The sequence below is a fragment of the Trichoderma breve genome, chromosome 6, assembly GCF_028502605.1.
Source record: "Trichoderma breve strain T069 chromosome 6, whole genome shotgun sequence".
In the NCBI taxonomy this organism is placed as follows: domain Eukaryota; kingdom Fungi; phylum Ascomycota; class Sordariomycetes; order Hypocreales; family Hypocreaceae; genus Trichoderma; species Trichoderma breve.
Genome location: NC_079237.1, coordinates 541,915 through 560,144, shown reverse-complemented (window position 1 = coordinate 560,144; position 18,230 = coordinate 541,915). Strand labels below are relative to the sequence as shown.

At 46.4% G+C, this 18,230-nt stretch overlaps 7 protein-coding genes across 7 annotated transcripts; 4 read left to right on the top strand and 3 right to left on the bottom strand.

Annotated features, from left to right (window-relative positions):
• Nucleotides 1-57: 57 nt before the first annotated feature.
• On the bottom strand, nt 58-1,988 carry T069G_09087 (uncharacterized protein; the record flags this gene model as incomplete). Its single annotated transcript, XM_056176297.1, has 5 exons — nt 58-772; nt 830-945; nt 1,019-1,278; nt 1,379-1,882; nt 1,940-1,988. The coding sequence occupies 5 exons, from the start codon at nt 1,986-1,988 to the stop codon at nt 58-60; spliced, it is 1,644 nt and encodes a 547-aa protein (XP_056024775.1).
• Nucleotides 1,989-3,604: 1,616 nt separating this feature from the next.
• Nucleotides 3,605-4,624, top strand: T069G_09086 (nmrA-like family domain-containing protein; the record flags this gene model as incomplete). The annotated part of the gene is made up of 3 exons (XM_056176296.1): nt 3,605-3,803; nt 3,862-4,210; nt 4,282-4,624. 3 exons carry the CDS (start codon nt 3,605-3,607, stop codon nt 4,622-4,624), a joined length of 891 nt encoding a protein of 296 aa, XP_056024774.1.
• A 1,730-nt stretch (nt 4,625-6,354) lies between these two features.
• T069G_09085 (alcohol dehydrogenase groES-like domain-containing protein) lies at nt 6,355-7,475 on the top strand (the record flags this gene model as incomplete). Its single annotated transcript, XM_056176295.1, has 3 exons — nt 6,355-6,637; nt 6,699-7,159; nt 7,221-7,475. The coding sequence occupies 3 exons, from the start codon at nt 6,355-6,357 to the stop codon at nt 7,473-7,475; spliced, it is 999 nt and encodes a 332-aa protein (XP_056024773.1).
• A 918-nt stretch (nt 7,476-8,393) lies between these two features.
• On the top strand, nt 8,394-9,909 carry T069G_09084 (uncharacterized protein; the record flags this gene model as incomplete). The annotated part of the gene is made up of 4 exons (XM_056176294.1): nt 8,394-8,695; nt 8,768-8,859; nt 8,912-9,695; nt 9,762-9,909. 4 exons carry the CDS (start codon nt 8,394-8,396, stop codon nt 9,907-9,909), a joined length of 1,326 nt encoding a protein of 441 aa, XP_056024772.1.
• Nucleotides 9,910-10,629: 720 nt separating this feature from the next.
• T069G_09083 (tetratricopeptide repeat domain-containing protein) lies at nt 10,630-13,029 on the top strand (the record flags this gene model as incomplete). The annotated part of the gene is made up of 8 exons (XM_056176293.1): nt 10,630-11,060; nt 11,111-11,467; nt 11,520-11,567; nt 11,628-11,778; nt 11,829-12,088; nt 12,152-12,498; nt 12,564-12,808; nt 12,862-13,029. 8 exons carry the CDS (start codon nt 10,630-10,632, stop codon nt 13,027-13,029), a joined length of 2,007 nt encoding a protein of 668 aa, XP_056024771.1.
• A 418-nt stretch (nt 13,030-13,447) lies between these two features.
• T069G_09082 (NAD dependent epimerase/dehydratase family domain-containing protein) lies at nt 13,448-14,500 on the bottom strand (the record flags this gene model as incomplete). The annotated part of the gene is made up of 1 exon (XM_056176292.1): nt 13,448-14,500. The coding sequence occupies one exon, from the start codon at nt 14,498-14,500 to the stop codon at nt 13,448-13,450; it is 1,053 nt and encodes a 350-aa protein (XP_056024770.1).
• Nucleotides 14,501-15,529: 1,029 nt separating this feature from the next.
• T069G_09081 (alpha/beta hydrolase fold domain-containing protein) lies at nt 15,530-16,399 on the bottom strand (the record flags this gene model as incomplete). The annotated part of the gene is made up of 1 exon (XM_056176291.1): nt 15,530-16,399. One exon carries the CDS (start codon nt 16,397-16,399, stop codon nt 15,530-15,532), a length of 870 nt encoding a protein of 289 aa, XP_056024769.1.
• Between the last annotated feature and the right edge of the window lie 1,831 nt (nt 16,400-18,230).

The following is an 18,230-nucleotide window of genomic DNA, read 5'->3' as shown; positions in this document are numbered from 1 at the left end:
ATAGTAAACATTCCTGCCTGTACCTGTTTGATGAATTCGTAATCATTAAATTGAGCATCAATATAACTCCAACTCAAACCTATCCCGTTGGGATATATCTTTCCATAATTTCTCCAAGAATTCCCCGCACGACTTTTCCCAAACGATCCCTTTCAATGCTGACTCAAGTTCATCCTTTCTCCAAACCATGAGTGATGCGCCTAGTGGCTCCATCTTTTCCACAAACCACCATTTTTCGGGCCATTCTGATGCAGCTCCATATCCCATAAACAGTACCCATAGTAACCATCGTTGTCTCTCTGGATTAGCGTTCCACCACCCTTCATCTTGCATCTCGAGACCATCTCGCAGCTGTTGAGATAGCTTGAGAAGCAGCTTAGACTTGGTTGGAAGCTCTCTCAGAATGAGGTAGAGGTAGGCGTATGCAGCGGTGTTCATCAGAACAGAACTAGACGAAAGATACTCAACCGGATTTAGAGCATCGGTGTATTCATTTTGAAGATTAAGAAGATTGAATTCCGCTCCATAAATTTGATGGCTCATTGGTGCCCTGTCCAAGGGAGCCTCGTACTCTGGGCTGAGAGCTGCAGATATTCGCCTCAGAGATCGAAAGATGGAATTTGTTGGCGAGGTCACCCCAAAGGCGCCTTCAGTAGAGATCACCTTGTTTTTCAACTTGGCGGGCAATTCTGCATCGCCCTTTGTGGCTTTGTAGGTGAGCTGCGAGAAAGACGGCTTGCACTTCCAAACATTAGAATAGGATAAATCGGCCCTAGGTAGGCATGAGTTAATATGGCTGGAATATTGTGAGTACATAATGCAGACTTACCAAGTAACCACTCCTCTGTGTGCAGGTACGACACCTTCTATACCTCCTCGGGCCTTCACCATGAGTTCAAGACCCTTCATGTGGATTCTGGCATCTTCAAATTGGCCGGCGAGATTCTGAGCGAGGGGATTATTAGCAATGAAACATACGAAAGACGCGAATGAAGAAGTGTGTTCAGGTAAGTCTTACCTCTCGAGATATTACTATTGCTACAGCTGCAATGAGAGTGTCTCTTATCACGCCTGCCTCGAGACCCTCGTTTATCAAACGGAAGGCTTCTCTTCCATGGTACAGGCTACCAGGAGAATCTGTCAAGCCGTATTTCAGATTATGATCCAGGCTGACAAGATACATAACAGCATGAAACATGGCAAGCTCTTCTCTGACGTAATAGAAGCAATCTGGTGAGAGATTGAGGGCGATGCAGTTGACGGCATATACTTGTTGGTCTGCCACTCGAGATTAAGTTGATTAGCATCTTGCTCCATGACAGTACACTGATGGCAGAGATAGGAATAGTAGGATAAGAGATCGGTAAACAAGACTCACAGTAGAATATGAACTTCTGACTCTCAGGCCCCAGTGGAAATTGGAATGAATCATATGGATCTGCAAATGCACCACCTCTCATCAAAAGGTTCTTGTCAGGCATGAGGCTCTGGCGAATTAGCCAGTGGGTGTTCATCAGTTGGACCTCATTTGCCGAATCTTGATCCCTGTCCTTCCCTAGCCCTGTCGTAGGACGCTTTGCTTTGGAAGGTTTCTTTTGTTTCCGTGATCGGGAGCCAACTCTGAACTTTCCCTCAAAGATTCGCTGAGGCTTCTCCTTCATGGGGACGGCAGCTGCAGCAGCCATCTCGTCCGTCAGTGTGGGGTGGTTTTGTCTCCAGACATAATTCCGCATCGCCTGGCTGCGAACGATTCGCGAAACATTTCTGTCCGGCCTATCCGTTGACGATCCAGTAATTGTGATAAACTCCAGCGGCTGTACATCGAATTCATCGGTGTAGGTAAATCTCTCGTCGTGTGGCCTGGACGGGAGATTTACTACAACTAGGGTATCCGGTTAACATCCAGTACCAGCAACTAATGCACAGGAGAGAGATCTACCATTGTTGTGGACGAATCCGGAAACCCCGTAAATTTTCTCTCCACTCATATTCAGGCTTTCAGGTAAGCTGTACTTGGCAGTTGACAGAAGTCGGGATCAGGGTTGAAGAGGCGGTATAGTGAGTTGACAATGGGGAAGATAGATGGAGATTGATGCAAGAGATGGGAAGACTCGAGTTTCTTATTACCCAGATAGTTAAATGCTCTATGCGGGTATGATAAATTACTATGGAGGATGCACATTATTAATGTCTAGATCCTAATCTGAGGTTGTGTCTAGTCTCATCATTTGCCCCTCCCTCTCGTTTTGGCGCTTGCTTGCTTAGTAAAAACCACAGCGCCCTAAAATAGTTTTGGCAGGATTCAGAGAATTAGTTAGTAGACTATACGATAGCCTTTCGTATGAATCTTGATGTCTGAATACGATAGAGCCTCGGTGTATCGGTAGAATATTAACAGTTGGGAACTGCCCATGGGAGAATTCCTTCCGATACAGGCAGGGGAGGTAAAATTACTGGGGGCCGATTACAGTATGCGTAATGTTGGACCCGGAGTATTGAAGTACGTGTAAGTGTCCGAGAAACATAAGGTCCAAGGCAGCTGAGTGAGCCTAAAGGGGGACGAAAGAGACGGACACACTAAACTACGGATCACAAGCAGCTTGTCACTTTGTTACCTGTGTATTACTCGCCCAGCAAGCACAGCAGCGGGGCGTTATCTAGTGAATATACATGCACTTATGAAACGATGAGACCAATTAAAGGCTTCTCGAATGATCACCGGCATCAATAGCGAGTCCGCACAAGTCAAAACCGCATAGACATATGCATCCTCCGTAGAGAGCTTCGTATTTATCCTTGCGACCCAAAATAGGAAAGACAAATAAAAAAGAGTGGTTGTGTCAGAATGAGACAGAGCTAAGAATTCAGCTTTGCGGCTAGGATAGCCAATTGTACTCCGTAGCTTCAGCTCTATTTGCGACCTTTCGCAGGGAAGGATTCAGCCATTCTCAATGGCGTCACCTGAGGCATTTCACTTGAGCAGGGCGACTGCAACCAGTCCGTCGGCGTTTATTGTCACGTCTTCGGCGATGTGCTATTCCCCTAAGCACTAAGTGCTCGACTCCATTGGGCTGAGTCGCGCTCTTCCGGCAGATGATTGTTAAGAAGAGAACTTTTGAGTTCTAGAAGTCTCAAAAACACGGCCCAATTCGAACAATGCTAATGCTGGGTGATCCAAACCCTGCAGCAATTTAGTCGATAAGCAGAAGCCAACACTAGTCCGGGCTAAATGGGGTGGTGTGTTTGCATGTCTCTTGGCGGGACAGCCGCTGATTAATTCGGGAGCTCAAATCCCGGCCGTGATCGAAGCCATGCGAGTTGAGCTGGCAGGCCGAAGTCTAAATTTCTCAGCATCTCATTAGTGAGCAAAGCGGCGCCTTGGTTTGGCAATGATCCCGTTCATCATGGAAAGTTGTCACAATAGGAAAATGGTAGTATGTGGATAGTGTATCCATTGGAGTATTTAGATAGAGACAAGGTAGAGGCGATCCAGAATCTCCATTCTTCATAGTTCAAACCAAAGATATAAACAAGCATATCGTCCATCTCAATTATTTCTTTGTCGCGACACAACCTCTTTTTTCAAGTCAACAAGACGACAGCAATGGCCCCCTCAGTTCTTATCATTGGCGCCGGTGGCGCATTCGGAAGGCCTCTGGTGGAAGAGTTCATCAAACAAAAATCTCACTTTTCCAGAGTTGGCATCCTGGCGGATCCCGCAAAAGTGTCCAAGTTTTCCGACGCCGCAGCTCAAGGTATTGAAGTTGTGGCTGGCTCCTTTCTAGACCCCAAATCCTATGAAGGTGTGTTATTACTAGATACATCAGTTTAAGGGGACGTAGTGGATTGACAGATAATTAGGCTTTGAAGTCGTTGTGTCTCTGGCAGGCAATGCTATCATGAGACTACAGCCGGCGATGATCGAATCCGCCATCGCAGGCGGAGTTCGTCACTTTTATCCGTCGGAATTTGGATCAGACGTTGGTCAGGACAGTCTCAAGACGTTCCGCTATTTTCGTGATAAGCGAGTGACTCGCGATCATCTGGCGGCCAAGGCCAAGGAGAACCCGGACTTTTACTACACGCTCATGCTGACCGGCATCTTCACCGAGTGGGCTGCAGATCCATTCTACGGTGTGGATGTCAAGGCTCATGTTGCGAACACATATGGACGCCCAGATGCGCAAATCTCCGTGACTTCAATTCCTGAGTAAGTTTAACTCGGCTACAGCGCAGTTCACATAGAATAAATCTTATTAACCGGTGGATTCTTTACTTTAGCATTGCTAGATACACTGTCGAGTCTATCCTGCTGCCCCTTACTCCCAGAGTTCAAAAACGCGAGATCAGAGTAACTGGAGAGCGGACTACCTGGCAAAAGTTCATCGATGACTTGGGCGAGGTTCAGGGAGCCAAGTATAAGTGCACATATCTGGATCCTGCCGAGGCTGCTGTAAAGCAAGACGAAGCCCGAAAGAGTGGTGACGAGGTCGCCGAGCTGATGTGGTCAGTCAAGCCCCTGGCTGCCTCCGGAAACGGAATCGTACCTGGAGAGCTGGACAATGACAAATTTTCATTCCGGCCGGAGTCTGTTAAGGAGACCTTCAAGCGCGTCTATGGTTAAAAGGCGGTATTATAGTAGATAGATAGTCCATAAACGAGTTACGAGGAATGATATGCATGCATGTAGATTGGGTAGTGCATCCTATATTAGATACACAAAATACTATTTCAAGCATATACATTAACATCAGGCGTATGCAACTCAATTGGCTCCGATGACAACAGAGGATTTGCCAAATCTTTCATAGTATCATCTTCTAGTCTAGCAAGTTCTCAAGAGCTGGGCCAATAACACCACTTTCTCCTGAGCTAACTGGGCGCGAGATGACTCCTGATCGGGCAGGAAACCTTCCTACCCAGGAGGTGATCTCTTGTGTTGCTTGCAATATGCAACATCCTTGTTATCATCACTAGACTTTTAGCATTCAACAGTATTTCGGAAAAAAGAATGTATATCTGTTCGCCGACAGATGAATGCGATACGAGGAAGAGCACAGAAGTTTCACCAAAACCGTGGACGAGAGTTTCGGGTCCCGTAAAGGTGTTCCTATGGATTTGAATCCCAGTTCTCATGAATTTGAATACCAACTCCTATTTCGTTTTTGGACCTTGGATGACCATTTCAGCTCAATGCGGAGAACTTGTGAGCTAAAGGAGCTCATGTTACACGATGGTGTCAAGCACGGCACGACCAATTCCGCCGACGTACCATAGAGGATCACAATTAGTATTGTGATAATTTGCTGCCCACCATAAGGAGAGAGAGAAGAGACAGTTTCTGTAAGGAGAATCATTATGATTGACGGGATATTCCGTTCCACGGCCTTTGTAACTTGATCTCGAGTGGAACCGGATTCAATTACAAAATTGGAAATGCTGTGAATACGGATCGGTGGGTCTAAAGCGGATAGGGCAGTCTGCTTTTGCATCTACAGTATCACTTGTTACCAAGATCTCGTTTCACATCGTTTCTGACAAATTCGCTTGCTCTGTGGGAAGCTACACTCTTCATTACTGCTTACTGGCCCCTTGATTACGTGAATTCTTCTACAGGTCTAATCCGTTCCACAACAATAAGGCGATGTCCTCGGTTTCTACCGTTCACTAGTGGAAGCTGACAAGCAACTCTCACGACCTACCCGACTAGGGCGACGCCATGCATTAGCACGGGTCTTCAAAACATTTCCTCTTTCAGAAACCGCTACGCATTAGCCTTGCTCCACAGCCATCTCCAAGTTTTCCCCATCGAGATAACGCTATGCTATGGCGCCTGGACTTTTGCCACGATCCCCACCGGATCATCGCTAGTTGCCGGTCAAACTCAGCATCCAAGAACACGTTTACAAAGGAAGCAACCCAGTCGTTGTTCCATTAGTTTCTCAGTCTCTTCTGTTTAACTACAATTTTAACTTCCAACTGACATTTCACGCCATGAATAGGGCGTCTTTGTAAATCAAATATTGAAGGATTTGCTAGCTGCTGCTTCTGCGGCAGCCATGACGCCGAGTTCCTCCAACTTCTCCTAATATCGTAAATGCTCAACCTCATTAGAAATGTATCGAGTTGTGAAGCATTAGCTATCAGCAAAGCTGTGATGGACTATTTGCCTCAGTTGAAAGCTGAATCTTCAACTTCTTCTTAGCCTTGTATTAGTATATCAACTCTTCACATTCCCTCGCATCATGGTTCCTTAGTTCTTCTCATCAATACAAGTCTCTTCAGCATCACATATCCTGTATTAGACAATCTTATACTTTTTATAAGAGAAATTTGCTATATATCATCATCAATATGAGCGTCACATTCACCGTCCAGCGTGGTTCCAAAAGCGGAAAGATTGTCCAAGACACCAGCAACCGTCAACTCGGTCGCAACGAAGCCTATCTCAAGATCACGCACTCTGGCTTGTGTGGCACAGATGAACATTACCTCCACGCCGGTTTGGCCCTAGGCCATGAGGGCGTTGGTATCATTCAAGCTGTTGGCCCAGATGTCACTGCCGTCAAGGTTGGCGACCGTGTCGGATTTGGATGGGTTCACAAGACTTGCGGCCACTGTGAGGCCTGCCTTACTGGTGAGTATTTCATACTTCCCTCTTCGCAAAATTGTTCAAGAATAACTAATTGAATGCGCAGGAATGGATTTTTATTGCGCCGAAAAGACAGAGTATGGCACTCACGACCATGATGTTGGCTCTTTTGCTAGCCATGCCGTCTGGGATGCCGACTCACTGCACAAGATCCCCGAGGGTCTTGACAGCGCTGACGCCGCTCCACTTATGTGTGGTGGTGCTACAGTTTGGTCACCTTTTGCTCTCTATGGCATCAAACCAACTGACCGTGTCGGCATCCTTGGTGTCGGTGGCCTTGGACACTTGGCGATCCAATTCGGAGCCAAGATGGGCTGCAAAGTGGTTGTCTTCTCTAGCAGCGAGTCCAAGAGGGAGGATGCGATGAAGCTTGGTGCCAGTGAATATCACGTTCTGACTGCGGATTCTTCTCTGGAGGGAATTGAGCCCGTCAAGCATATGCTCCTCTGCGGAAACGCCCAGCCAGACTTTGCCCGGTACGTTCTAGACATAACACTAAGAAAATCGGTATGAGGTTTTACTAACAAATAGATACAGAATGATTCAGCTCACTGCTGTTGGCGGCAAGATTTACAACCTAATTGTCAGCTTTGACGCATCTCCCGTGCCAATGCTGCCCATGCTGGTGAAAGGCATCAGCATCCAGGGCTCGGGTGGCGCGCCCCGAGCTGAAATCCGGAAAATGCTTGACTTTTCAGTACAGCACGGAATTAAGCCTGTTATCATGAAGTGGCCACTGAACACACATGGTGTAGAGGATGCAATGAAGGCGCTGCGGGAGGGAAAGATGAGGTACCGTGGCGTCTTGGTGGCCGAGGAGTAAAATGTTTACAGCAAATAGAATCTATTAGATGGTTGTCATTAAGCGGTTTAATACACGATGAAGCTACTTGAATACTCAATTGATCACTTTGATCCTAATACAACATTGTAAAACTAGAATAAACTATCCATATTAAAGAACTAAGAAGTCAACTATTGATGCATGTGCCTACAACAACCATCCTTGTACTTTTGAAGTCTTCCGCACCTTAACACCTGTAATGGCCTGTAGGCATATTTGTGCAAGTTGGTGGCCACAAAATACATGTCCAGAAGTACCCCGCCATTCTCAACACAATGTCTTACACGTATGTGCCACTTGGCCCGCTTTCAGTTCTTGTGTGTCTGGTAAAGTTCAGTTGCGATAATGACACCCCTGAAGCTTCCAGTTGGTTACAACGTGGCCAAATAGCCGTTTCCTAGTGTCCAAACACTGTCTTCGCAACTGGGACGGGAGCTCCGGGTTGTCTTTGCGCCGTGATGGTGTGCTGGAATGCTGCAGACTAATTGAAGGTGAGCTGTGCCGGTTGCAGTTAGATCTGGCACCTTTCATGCGCTAGTGGTAAGGCATTTACTGAACTGAGAAATGAAAGACAGCATGTGCGGAGTAGGGCGTCATGAATCCTACAGTATGGCTTCTAGATACGCCATGTGGGTGGTTGTTAGCAATCACGGTACATGAGCTTCCAGATTGTTAATATCTAATCCACTTGTATTACAATTCGTAATTTGAACATTGTACTTCTCTCCAGCTTAGAAATTGCATCATTGCTAAGCAAGTGTATTTTTTTCCCCTCATGCCTCTTCACTTTGTCTAAACGTATAAGTATCTGTATTCCGGGCGGTTGCACCAATATTGCATCATTAATTTTTATCATCACCTACGTTCGCTCAAACAGTTGCCCAGAAAACATTCAAAATGGGTTCCGCCGGCATCAAGACTTATAGCGTCACCTCGAAAGAGGAATTCTATGGACTCCCAACTTTCCCCGAGGCCGAGGGCAAAAAGTACTCTGCCATCGTTACTGGTGCCAACGGCATTACTGGAGCTCATATGCTCCGAGTCCTGGCCGAGGCTCCAGAGCGCTGGGGAACCATCTATGCTCTAAGCCGAAAGCCTCCGAGTGTCCGCATCCCAGGAAACGTCAAGTATCTGGCCATTGACTTTCTTGCGCCTTCCGAAGAAATTGCGCAACAGCTGAAAGAGCAGGTACCCAAAGTGTAAGTAAATGCTTAAAATCCCTTCAGAATTTGAGAACAAGATCATAAGCAGTGACTGACTGTTCGCGGTAGAGATTATGTGTTCTTTGCTTCTTACATTCAGGCCCCTCCTAAGGAAGGTGAGGGTGTCTGGTCTGACGATGCAGAGATGGAGCGACTAAACAGTAAGTACATCTTCTAACCCACCACCGGATTCAACCAGTCTAACAACACCAGTGCTTCTTTTGTCGAACTTTCTGTCTGCATTGACTCTGTCTCAAAAAATCCCGAAGCGATTCCTTCTCCAGACAGGTGCTAAGCATTATTCCGTACACCTTGGACCGCCTCTAAATCCAATGGAGGAGTCAGATCCTCGTTTCCTTGCCAAACCTAACTTCTATTATCCCCAGGAAGACCTCCTCTGGAAATGGTCGCATGAAAATGGCACTGAGTGGAATGTCACTCGCCCTTTGTTCATCATCGGTGCCGTGCCCGATGCAGCAATGAACATTGCCAATGGATTGGCTCTGTATGCTGCAATTCAGAAGGAGCTTGGACAGCCGCTTGAGTTCCCTGGTGATACCTCAGCCTGGGACGCTGAGAAGCCCTTGTCATCTGCGCTTTTGATCAGCTACCACGCTGAGTGGACGGTTCTTACGCCATCCACTGCCAACGAGGCTCTGAATATTTCCGATGGCGGCTCTTTCAGCTACGGCAAGTTTTGGCCTGTGCTTGCTGCTGCTTACGGTATTCCATATGGAATTGCAGAGGTCGATGACGCCAAGTTTCAGATTGTCGACATGCCCATCTCCCCTCCCCCGAGAGGCTTTGGACCCGCAGGCAGGATTAGAATCGCCCGAAGCTTCGAGGCGTGGGCGCACAAGCCCGAAGTCAGAAAGGCATGGGAGACATTGAAGGCACGACACAATTTGACGCCGAAGCCCGATCCATTTGACAAGGTGCAAGACATATTTGGCTTGTTGGATGGTGAAATGCTTGGACCGTGGGGAAGGAGCTTGAGGTAAGAGATGTCCAATAATACATCATCTAGAAGATGCAAAAAGGCTAACAATTCATTTTTGTACAGTATGAACAAGAGTCGAAAGCTGGGATGGAATGGATTCGTTGACACTCAAGAGTTGATCTTTAAGACTTTTGAGGAGTTGGCGGCTCTGAAGATGATCCCACCTTTCCAGAGACCAAAAGCCATCGAGGTCAAGTACTATGGCTATTAGGTATCCATTAATGATGGAAAGATGGATGAGAGTATGATTTGAAGATGATATCATGGAGTTTGTTGTCAGCTTTATATAGAATTTGATCTCCTGAGACTGAATAGAGTACACTGTCCCGGTTAATAAACTTGCCCAAATAAATCGAATACCCGGTTTCAAACGATCGCTTCAATTTCAACACTGGATTAGCTCTCAATTCACGACTGCACCATCCAACCCACATCAATGTATTCAATTAAAACAAAAATTGACAGCAGACGCAAAAGTAACGTAGCGTTGAAGGAAAAGGATGAAGATTGTTGACTTTGAGCTAATGACTGGCTGCATGTAGAAGCTCACAGCCTCATTGTACCCAATTGGTTCCCCCTCATTCTTAGCCAAGGCAGATTCCCCGCAGCCGCGACAGATTCTAACACGCCAGAATCAGCCTCACAGCCGCCTGCATCTATCGCCCACCGGCTGTTTCTGTAGCTCAATAATACCACAACCTCAAATTGCTCAGTTTCTGCGGGTTGCGCCGTTCCGTCCATCATACAAGGCTCCCTGTGTTGGAGTGTATCTTCTCCGATCGGCACTAGCAAGGAACAGGTCTATAGCTATGTCTTGCTGCAACGGCCTATGAGCAACCTTTTATCACATGTTTAATGCCTCTCTAGACATTTGGATTTGTTCGTTCGAGGACCAGCTGAACCATTGCCCAGGTATCCTATAGATTCCACGATGTCATATGCGTACGGGTACGCTGTCAGCGATATCATTGCTGTACTGGGTCTCTTCGAACGAATAGCAATCGAATTGCGGAACTTTAAGAATGCACCGGCGCATTTCCAACAACTCGGTGCAGAAATTGATCTTCTGCAAAATGCGATGAGGCATGCCCTTCGCCTGATTCCACAAAATGACGCTCATCGCGAAACCCTCGAACGCGTCAGAGCCATTGTTATGCACTGCCTGACACCTCTACAAGCGCTGATTAATAAAATGCGGACCAAGGAATCCAGCCTGGGACACTTTCGCACATCGAAGAGTTTGAGCCACATTGGGACTCGAATTCATTGGTCAATGATAGCCAAGCAAGATATTGACGAGGTTCGCATTACTATAACGTCAGAAACAGTGGCCATCAACATGCTCCTTATTGCCCAGTCATTGTACGAACGTTCATCCATACGTGGTCAAATGCAAGCTGATATTATGGCAGAGCTCAAATAAGACAGCTTACGGATTGCGTTCAGGGTATCGGAGATGCCCAATCAACGCTTATAAAAACCCATTCTGATGCCCTTATCAAGCAAACCTCCACAATATTGAACCTAGTGTCGACAATGCCAGACACAATCGCTGACCTGAAGCTCACAACGATCATGAATGAGAAGAAGCAATCAGAGCAAGCACAGATGCTGGAGTATGGGTTAGCAGTTGTTACATCTCATGTCGGCTCTCTTTCTCAAATTGGCGCCAAAGTTTCTGGTACATTCTCTCTGCACACGGCTTCTATGAGACGCTCTGTCAAGAGATTATTGTCTTTGATGCGGGATATCAAGGAGCTCTTTGTTCTGTAATGTGACAACAAACTATTCAGTGTTCCAATTCACTAACTCATGCCCTAGCTTGGTAGCCTATTCTAGGGACATTCTTGAGGCTGTAGGTCAAAATACGTAGGTCAAGTCGCCTCTCAGCTTCACGTTTGAACATACCCCATCGCTGACTTGATGCAGCCGTGCATTACTCAATATAGCCTCCCAGATGAAGCGAATCATCCGTGCTATCGAGGCTATTCCACTTCATCTTACCCTTGACATTATGCGACTAGATGATGCGTTAGGTGAGAGTTGGGCTTTGCCAATACAAGCCTGTCAAAGCTGGGAGGTTAGTGACATGACACTGTCAACTCCACGTAAGGGTACTGATGCAACAAGTCCTTCTATAATTTGCTTTCAACTGTAGTCTACACAAAGGATCGACCAGGGGCGAATCGAATTGATGCGATGCAATTTGCCCTCACTATGGCAAAAGACGGAACAGAGCTTGGAGAACTCAATTGGGAGAGGGTCATCAAGCCAGGAATTCACATTGAGCAGGCGATGGTAGTTACCAGGGCTGGTGCTTCTATAGAGACTTGTCTCGAATGCAGTGGTGTAAATTCAAGGACACCAGCAAAACATCATGACAAGCCGTGGTAAGCATATATTGTAAGTTAATGCTCGTGCTATTACGGAGGAACTAATGGCTTTCCAAATAGTTCCACCTGCGGGCGGTGGGTAGGCAGACACAGGCGCATTGTCGAGCCGGTTGTAAGACTACTGGGTAGAGCAGACACGCTGCCGGACGGAACATTCCCGTTAGTTCCAGAGCTGCCCCCTATGAAACTGGATGAAGATTTGCAGCACTTCCGTCGGGTCCAAATACGCGAGCGCTCAGAGCCAATTGACGATATCAATACTGCCAAAGCCATATTGAAGACAGACTCAATGGACGCGGCCGCTAATACCTTTCTTGCTCTCCGACTAATTCAGGAAGCACAAGACTCTGGAACTCTGGCGTCACTTGAAACATCCATAAGACATTTGGAGATTGCTATTTCTTCAGGTATGTGATTCAAAGATAATAAATATCTTTAACTCGAGGACACTCACCTAATATCCTATTTGCAGACAGTACCGCTATCGACCCCTGGTATCTTCTCGCAGAGATATCTATGCTCCGGCAGGACTATATACAAGCTTACGATTACTTTCAACAAGCCGTCTTCAGGAACTCATGGTCTCCACAAATTTGGATATCGATTGCAGCCCTGTATTATCATATCAACCAATTCGAAGAGGCCCTCGAGGCTATCATGCGCTCTATACGGCTCAATCCGTTCATTTACCAGTCGTGGTATAATATAGGCGTCTTGGTAGGTGATATCATTCATGCTTTGCATTCTACAGTGCTTATAGGAAAAAACAGTACGATACGTGTAATCGGACTAGAGATGCATACGAGGGCTTTGAGAAATGCTTAGAACTGAATCCGGACTTACCAGATGTCCAGGCGCGGTTTGATGTTCTGGCTTCGTTTCAAAATGGCGAAAAAAATGTATCTGATGATTACAAAATTAAAAATATGCTGCAGTGAGGCCTAATGGCGACGGTCGATGAATCAGACAATATTGGTGGCGCTGAAATTGTACTCAATCGAATTATATACGCGAAGAATAATGAATAAAGAGCAAGATAGAATAGAGATGCACCATTCAACTAGCAGATGACAGCATATCAAAGAGCAAGTTAGATATTAAGGGATCATTTCACGGTAAGAAACTATTGGCCACGGTACTGCTTAGGTGCTGGGCAACGATTGTAACGATATGATGAATGCTAGCTGGTAATTAGATACTTTGTAGGTTCTCTAATATGAGTTTATGGATCTTTCAGGTAAAAAACAACTCGCAGTTTGGTAACATCACATCAAACATGGCAGTAAAGATTAAAGCAAATTCCAAGTTATGATTGAGAAAACAGTTAATCTAATGTAGTTCTAGGTGGTTTCTTCTTTAAGCCTTGGCAACCTGGACATACTGGTTCACCAAGCTCTTAACTTGCTCGTCAAACCCAGCCAACTTAATACCAAAGGTCTCCTCAGTCTTCTTAGCATCAAGGCGAATAGTAAGGGTCGGCTGCTTTCCAGTTGTCTTAAGAAGTCCTTGAGAAATCGCTTCAGGGAAAGATTCCTGAATCACCTTGAGGCCATTCTCCCAAACCATACCATCAAGTCCATCTCCTGCAGCCACGAATGCTTGGTTGCCGGGGATCTTAGGATCAAGAGCCAAGACGTGAATTTGGGCGGCATCATCGACAAGTACTGAGTTGCTGTTTGATGGAACATCGGACTGGCCACCGCGAAGGAAGTTCAACAGGACTGAGTTGGTAGAGCTGGACTCGAAATCCTTAACAGTGGTAGCTAGCTCATCAGCGCCGAAGATCCATCCAGGAAGGATGCTGATCAGGTCAAAACCGGGCTTGTTTTCCTTGACCCAAGCCTCAGAGTCGTTCAACGCAGCAGCCTTGCTGGCGCTGTAAGCCTGGAACTCGAACCCATAAGGACCTTGGTCGACGGGAATGCGGAAGTCAGCGTCGAAGATCTTGTCGTCTCCCTGGCCGAGGTAGTAATGGAAGGGAGTGTTAGCGACAATAGAGCTGGTAATAACAACACGCTTAATAGTGCCGGCCTTGCGGCTGCTTTCGAGGAGACCAATTGTTGATCGGCGAGCAGCCTGAACGAAGAACTCGTCATATTGCTCGGGGGTAGGAGGAGCTTCGCCGCCGAAGGTGGGAATGGGAGATGCACAGTGGATCACATAAGTTGCTCCCTTGACTGCCTCATCGAAGGCGCCTGGGGCTTCCATATCCTCAACAACGACGACGGAGAGCCTTTCTTGGCTGGGGCTCAAAGCCTTGATAGATGGCGAGTTGAGAACCTTGTTGGCCTTGCTTTCGGATCGGACCACGATGCGGACATTGTAGCCAGCCTTGAGAGCAAGGACGAGGACTCTGAATCCCAGGAAACCAGTGGAACCGGTAAGGGCAATAAGGTTATTGGCAGCCATTGCTTATGATAAAAGGGGTGAATATATCAGAAATGATTGTTTTTAATGTTGTAATTAAGTGCTTTGTAGATGATGTGTGTGATGAAGTGGTTTTCTCTCTCTCCATTGTCGGGACTCATAGCAGTATTTATCAATTTCCTGTCACGACTGAAGTCTTTCATCACCGTGATTTGAAATGCCGTGGGAGAGAGTCTATCGTCAAATTAATCAGCCTAGAAGCTTTACTAAATTGATTCCATTCCGCTGTATAGTTAGCTATCTATCACATTTGTCAGGGTCATTCCAGATCGCAGTCTTCATCCAAGTAACATTAACATCCAGCTAGTGCTTGAGTGCTGACATACAAAGACGACGCTTGTGGCGCGAAGGATCAGTGGATCAACTTGAAAAAATTGCCTGATTGAGAAACCGCGTCGCATGGCAGCTAAAGTCTCTACAGGGGGGTTGGATCCCGCTAGACTAGGCCAAATAGCTCCAAAGGTCTGCAGTCGGGCGAAGTTGCTTTGAACTAGCACCAATGGCCTAATTCGGGTTGAAAGAGATGTCATTTACTATACCTACTTCTCATGAAGTTGCATATCATCAAAACTAGTCCATTAGGTTGCTTCTAGGAAATGAATCCTTCAAGATATCTAATTGAATTGGTGATTCTATCAGTAAATTCCCTCTTAGTAACTACACATGGAGCGCTCGTTTGCAACTCCGCTCCTTGGTAACGTTCCAAAATTACTATCAATAATACAACAGTTGCATTCTAATAGGTATACGCATCAGGAATTTGTTCCAACTTGATGTATTGCGGTATCAAATGAGACATGTACGCAATTGTTTAGACCATGTTTTATCCCCGTGTTAAAAGAAGAACTACATTACTATTAAAGGATAAAGGACAAACCATTTAGAAGCATACGAAGTTGTAGATAAGAAAGTAAATTTAGCTATGAAGCCTATACATAACCCAGACCCAACAGAAACCACACAACCAATACATCAATAGACCCGTGCCTTCAAAGAACCCCTGCTTCACATTCAAGCGTCCAGGAACTGGTTGACTAGGCCAGAGAACTGGCCTGCATACTCGTTCAAGAACCCATGTCCCACATCCGGGTATAAGTGGAGATGGGCATCAGCGTTGGTCAGTCTCTTGAACATGATCCAGCTGTTGACTGTGGGGATAATGATGTCATTGTCGCCGTTGGCCACGAGGACGGGGATCTTGATCTCGCTTAGGCGGTTGTACGAGCCCTCAGATACATACTCGGGGTTCGTCCAACGAAGAACTGCGTCAATCTGAGCCTTGGTGCCCTCAGGTCCAAGATAGTCAGATCTGTTTTGGCGAGCTGTTGTCATACGCTTCCACCAGTCCCCGCCTTGGGATTGCTTCTTGGCAGTCAGAGAGTAAAAGCCCTCCAAGAAGCCGCTCTGTTCTTCTGCGTCGTTTGAGGCTGAAGCAAGACGCCCAAATATGACCGGATCACCACCCTCGATGCCTTCACCGGCACTAGGTCCAGTTCCGGCCAGAATAAGCTTGCGAACAAGAGTGGGATGGTTGAGCGCCACCATCTGAGCTGCAAAGCCGCCCATGGAGAAGCCCAGTAGGTCAATCTGAGGGATGCCAAGCGCCTTGACAACGTGGGCCACGTTATCACCCCATCCGGCGTAAATGCCAGGGACTGTGCCACTGCTCTTGCCAACACCGGAATTGTCCAGAAGAATGACTTCGCGGCTAGCCGCAATGGGATCAACCAATTCAGGGTCCCAGTGATCGAATGTGCCTCGAAAGTGCTGGAGGAACACTAGAGGAGTGGTGTCTTTGGCAGGTGAGCCAAAGCGAAGATAAGCAAATCGCGTGCCGTTCGCCTCGATGAATTGAGGCTCAGCAGTTGCGTAAGATGCCATCTCGTTGTTGATGTAGTTATATAATATGGATGGACGATATAAGAACAATGTGGTTGGCCTTGAACAAAGGTAGCTCAATGCTTAATGAAGTTTGCCTGTAGAATGAATTGTGATGATTGTACTCGGTGGGGGATGCTCGACATCTTATAACCTTCAGCCTTTACACGATACAACAATTATCAATACACAAGTCTATACCGCGAGCCTCTATTCGATACTATTCACCACCATCACAGCGCTTACCAACCGAGCTAAAGACCCCCATGACAAAGCTATTCGTACTGAACTCTCCAGTTCTAGCAAATGCGCAACTGCAGTGGCGCGATCCTCCTCAGCGCTAGTACTGTGAGATTTCCTCTTTTCACAAGCGCTAAAATAGTTTTGACAGGTCACCACAAGGCAGCTCCGAGAGGCCGACAAAGTCCATTTCGTCTTTGACTTTAGTAATTTCGTCGTCTTGAAACCGAGGACTGCCTCAGAGCTTGAAGAAATGATCGTTATAGATAATGCAAAGTTGTCGTCACGATGATTTTGTGCTGCTAAAGCATCGCACGACTTTGACGTTGGAGTAAGCAAAGACCAAAAGCACCGTCGACCGCGATGGGAGCCCCTCTCAACTCCTGCCGAACTATTGCCTTGTCGGAATGACCTCAACCAATTGATTCAAGAGTTACATGTTGTCGCTTCTTCATCTTGATAGGCTTTTTAACTGAATACTGTCAGCATTGTATTTCTGAGCCTTGTCTGCGCCCGACCCAGAACCTTCAGAGCCTCACAAGACTAGAGCTGAACGATCGCCAACTAAAGTAGGGCGGCTTGCGAGTTTAATATTTCCTAATTCGGTTGCTCCTCTGCATCTAGCCCTACATCTCAACAGGAAGTAGGTGTCTGGCATCTCTGCTTGGGCTCCAGGCCTGAACGGGTAATAGGTGTCTGGCACACTGCATTAGCCAGCTGTTCGGCAACTACGATTAGCTGCGTTTAGCTGTATTTGAGTAGGCGGGCCCGGTTGCGGGTGTTAGCGAAAGGCGAATCCGTATACTTGATGTCTTCAGCTGTGTAATCAGCCTATTGCTCCACACGAATAACCTCAATATCTGATAATGGTAATTATATGTATGGAGTTAATCAGCGCAAAGAGCTCCATTGTGACAAATATTCACAAGTCATTGAATACGGCATTACGAAATTTTCTGCATCCTTCTCTCTGGTTCGAAAATACCCGCTTCGCTTAATGAGAAATCGGGTTGTCTATTCACTTTGTAATCCTCAGCGAGCCTCGACCGTAAATACGAGAAGAGTGGAAGGCAACGCTGATAACGTATGCTCGATGCCTTGGACCTAAGACAGAGCGAGTCACCGGTGTCAAGAGCAAATACAAAGATGTGGCAGTAGACGTGTCCAACACTATGACAACAAGTCCAATTATCCTCATACCTATCTATGCAAGCTGATATGTCGAAAACACACGGTTGAAAACAAAAATGTTAAATCCTAGAGGACTATTGAGGCTTATATTTCAACACACACGACTCTGGAACGTATGTCTACGAGGAGTGAGTAATTTGGGCCATACTCCAGCTTTTCTTACACAATGTCTTTCATAAGAGTCATATTAATTCGTTTTGTGGTAATTAGCCAAGTTCTATGATAAGATCTTTACCATTGTTTGATCTTCTACGCATAATAAAGCGAAAAAAAGTTTCCACCATCCTTTCACTTACCAAGACGATGTACCGTCCGTAAAAGTGAACAGGTGCTGCTCAATGGTGGATTTGTCGGTGAAGTGAACAACGCATGTTCCGTTTAGTTAGTCCTCTGATGCTCTTCA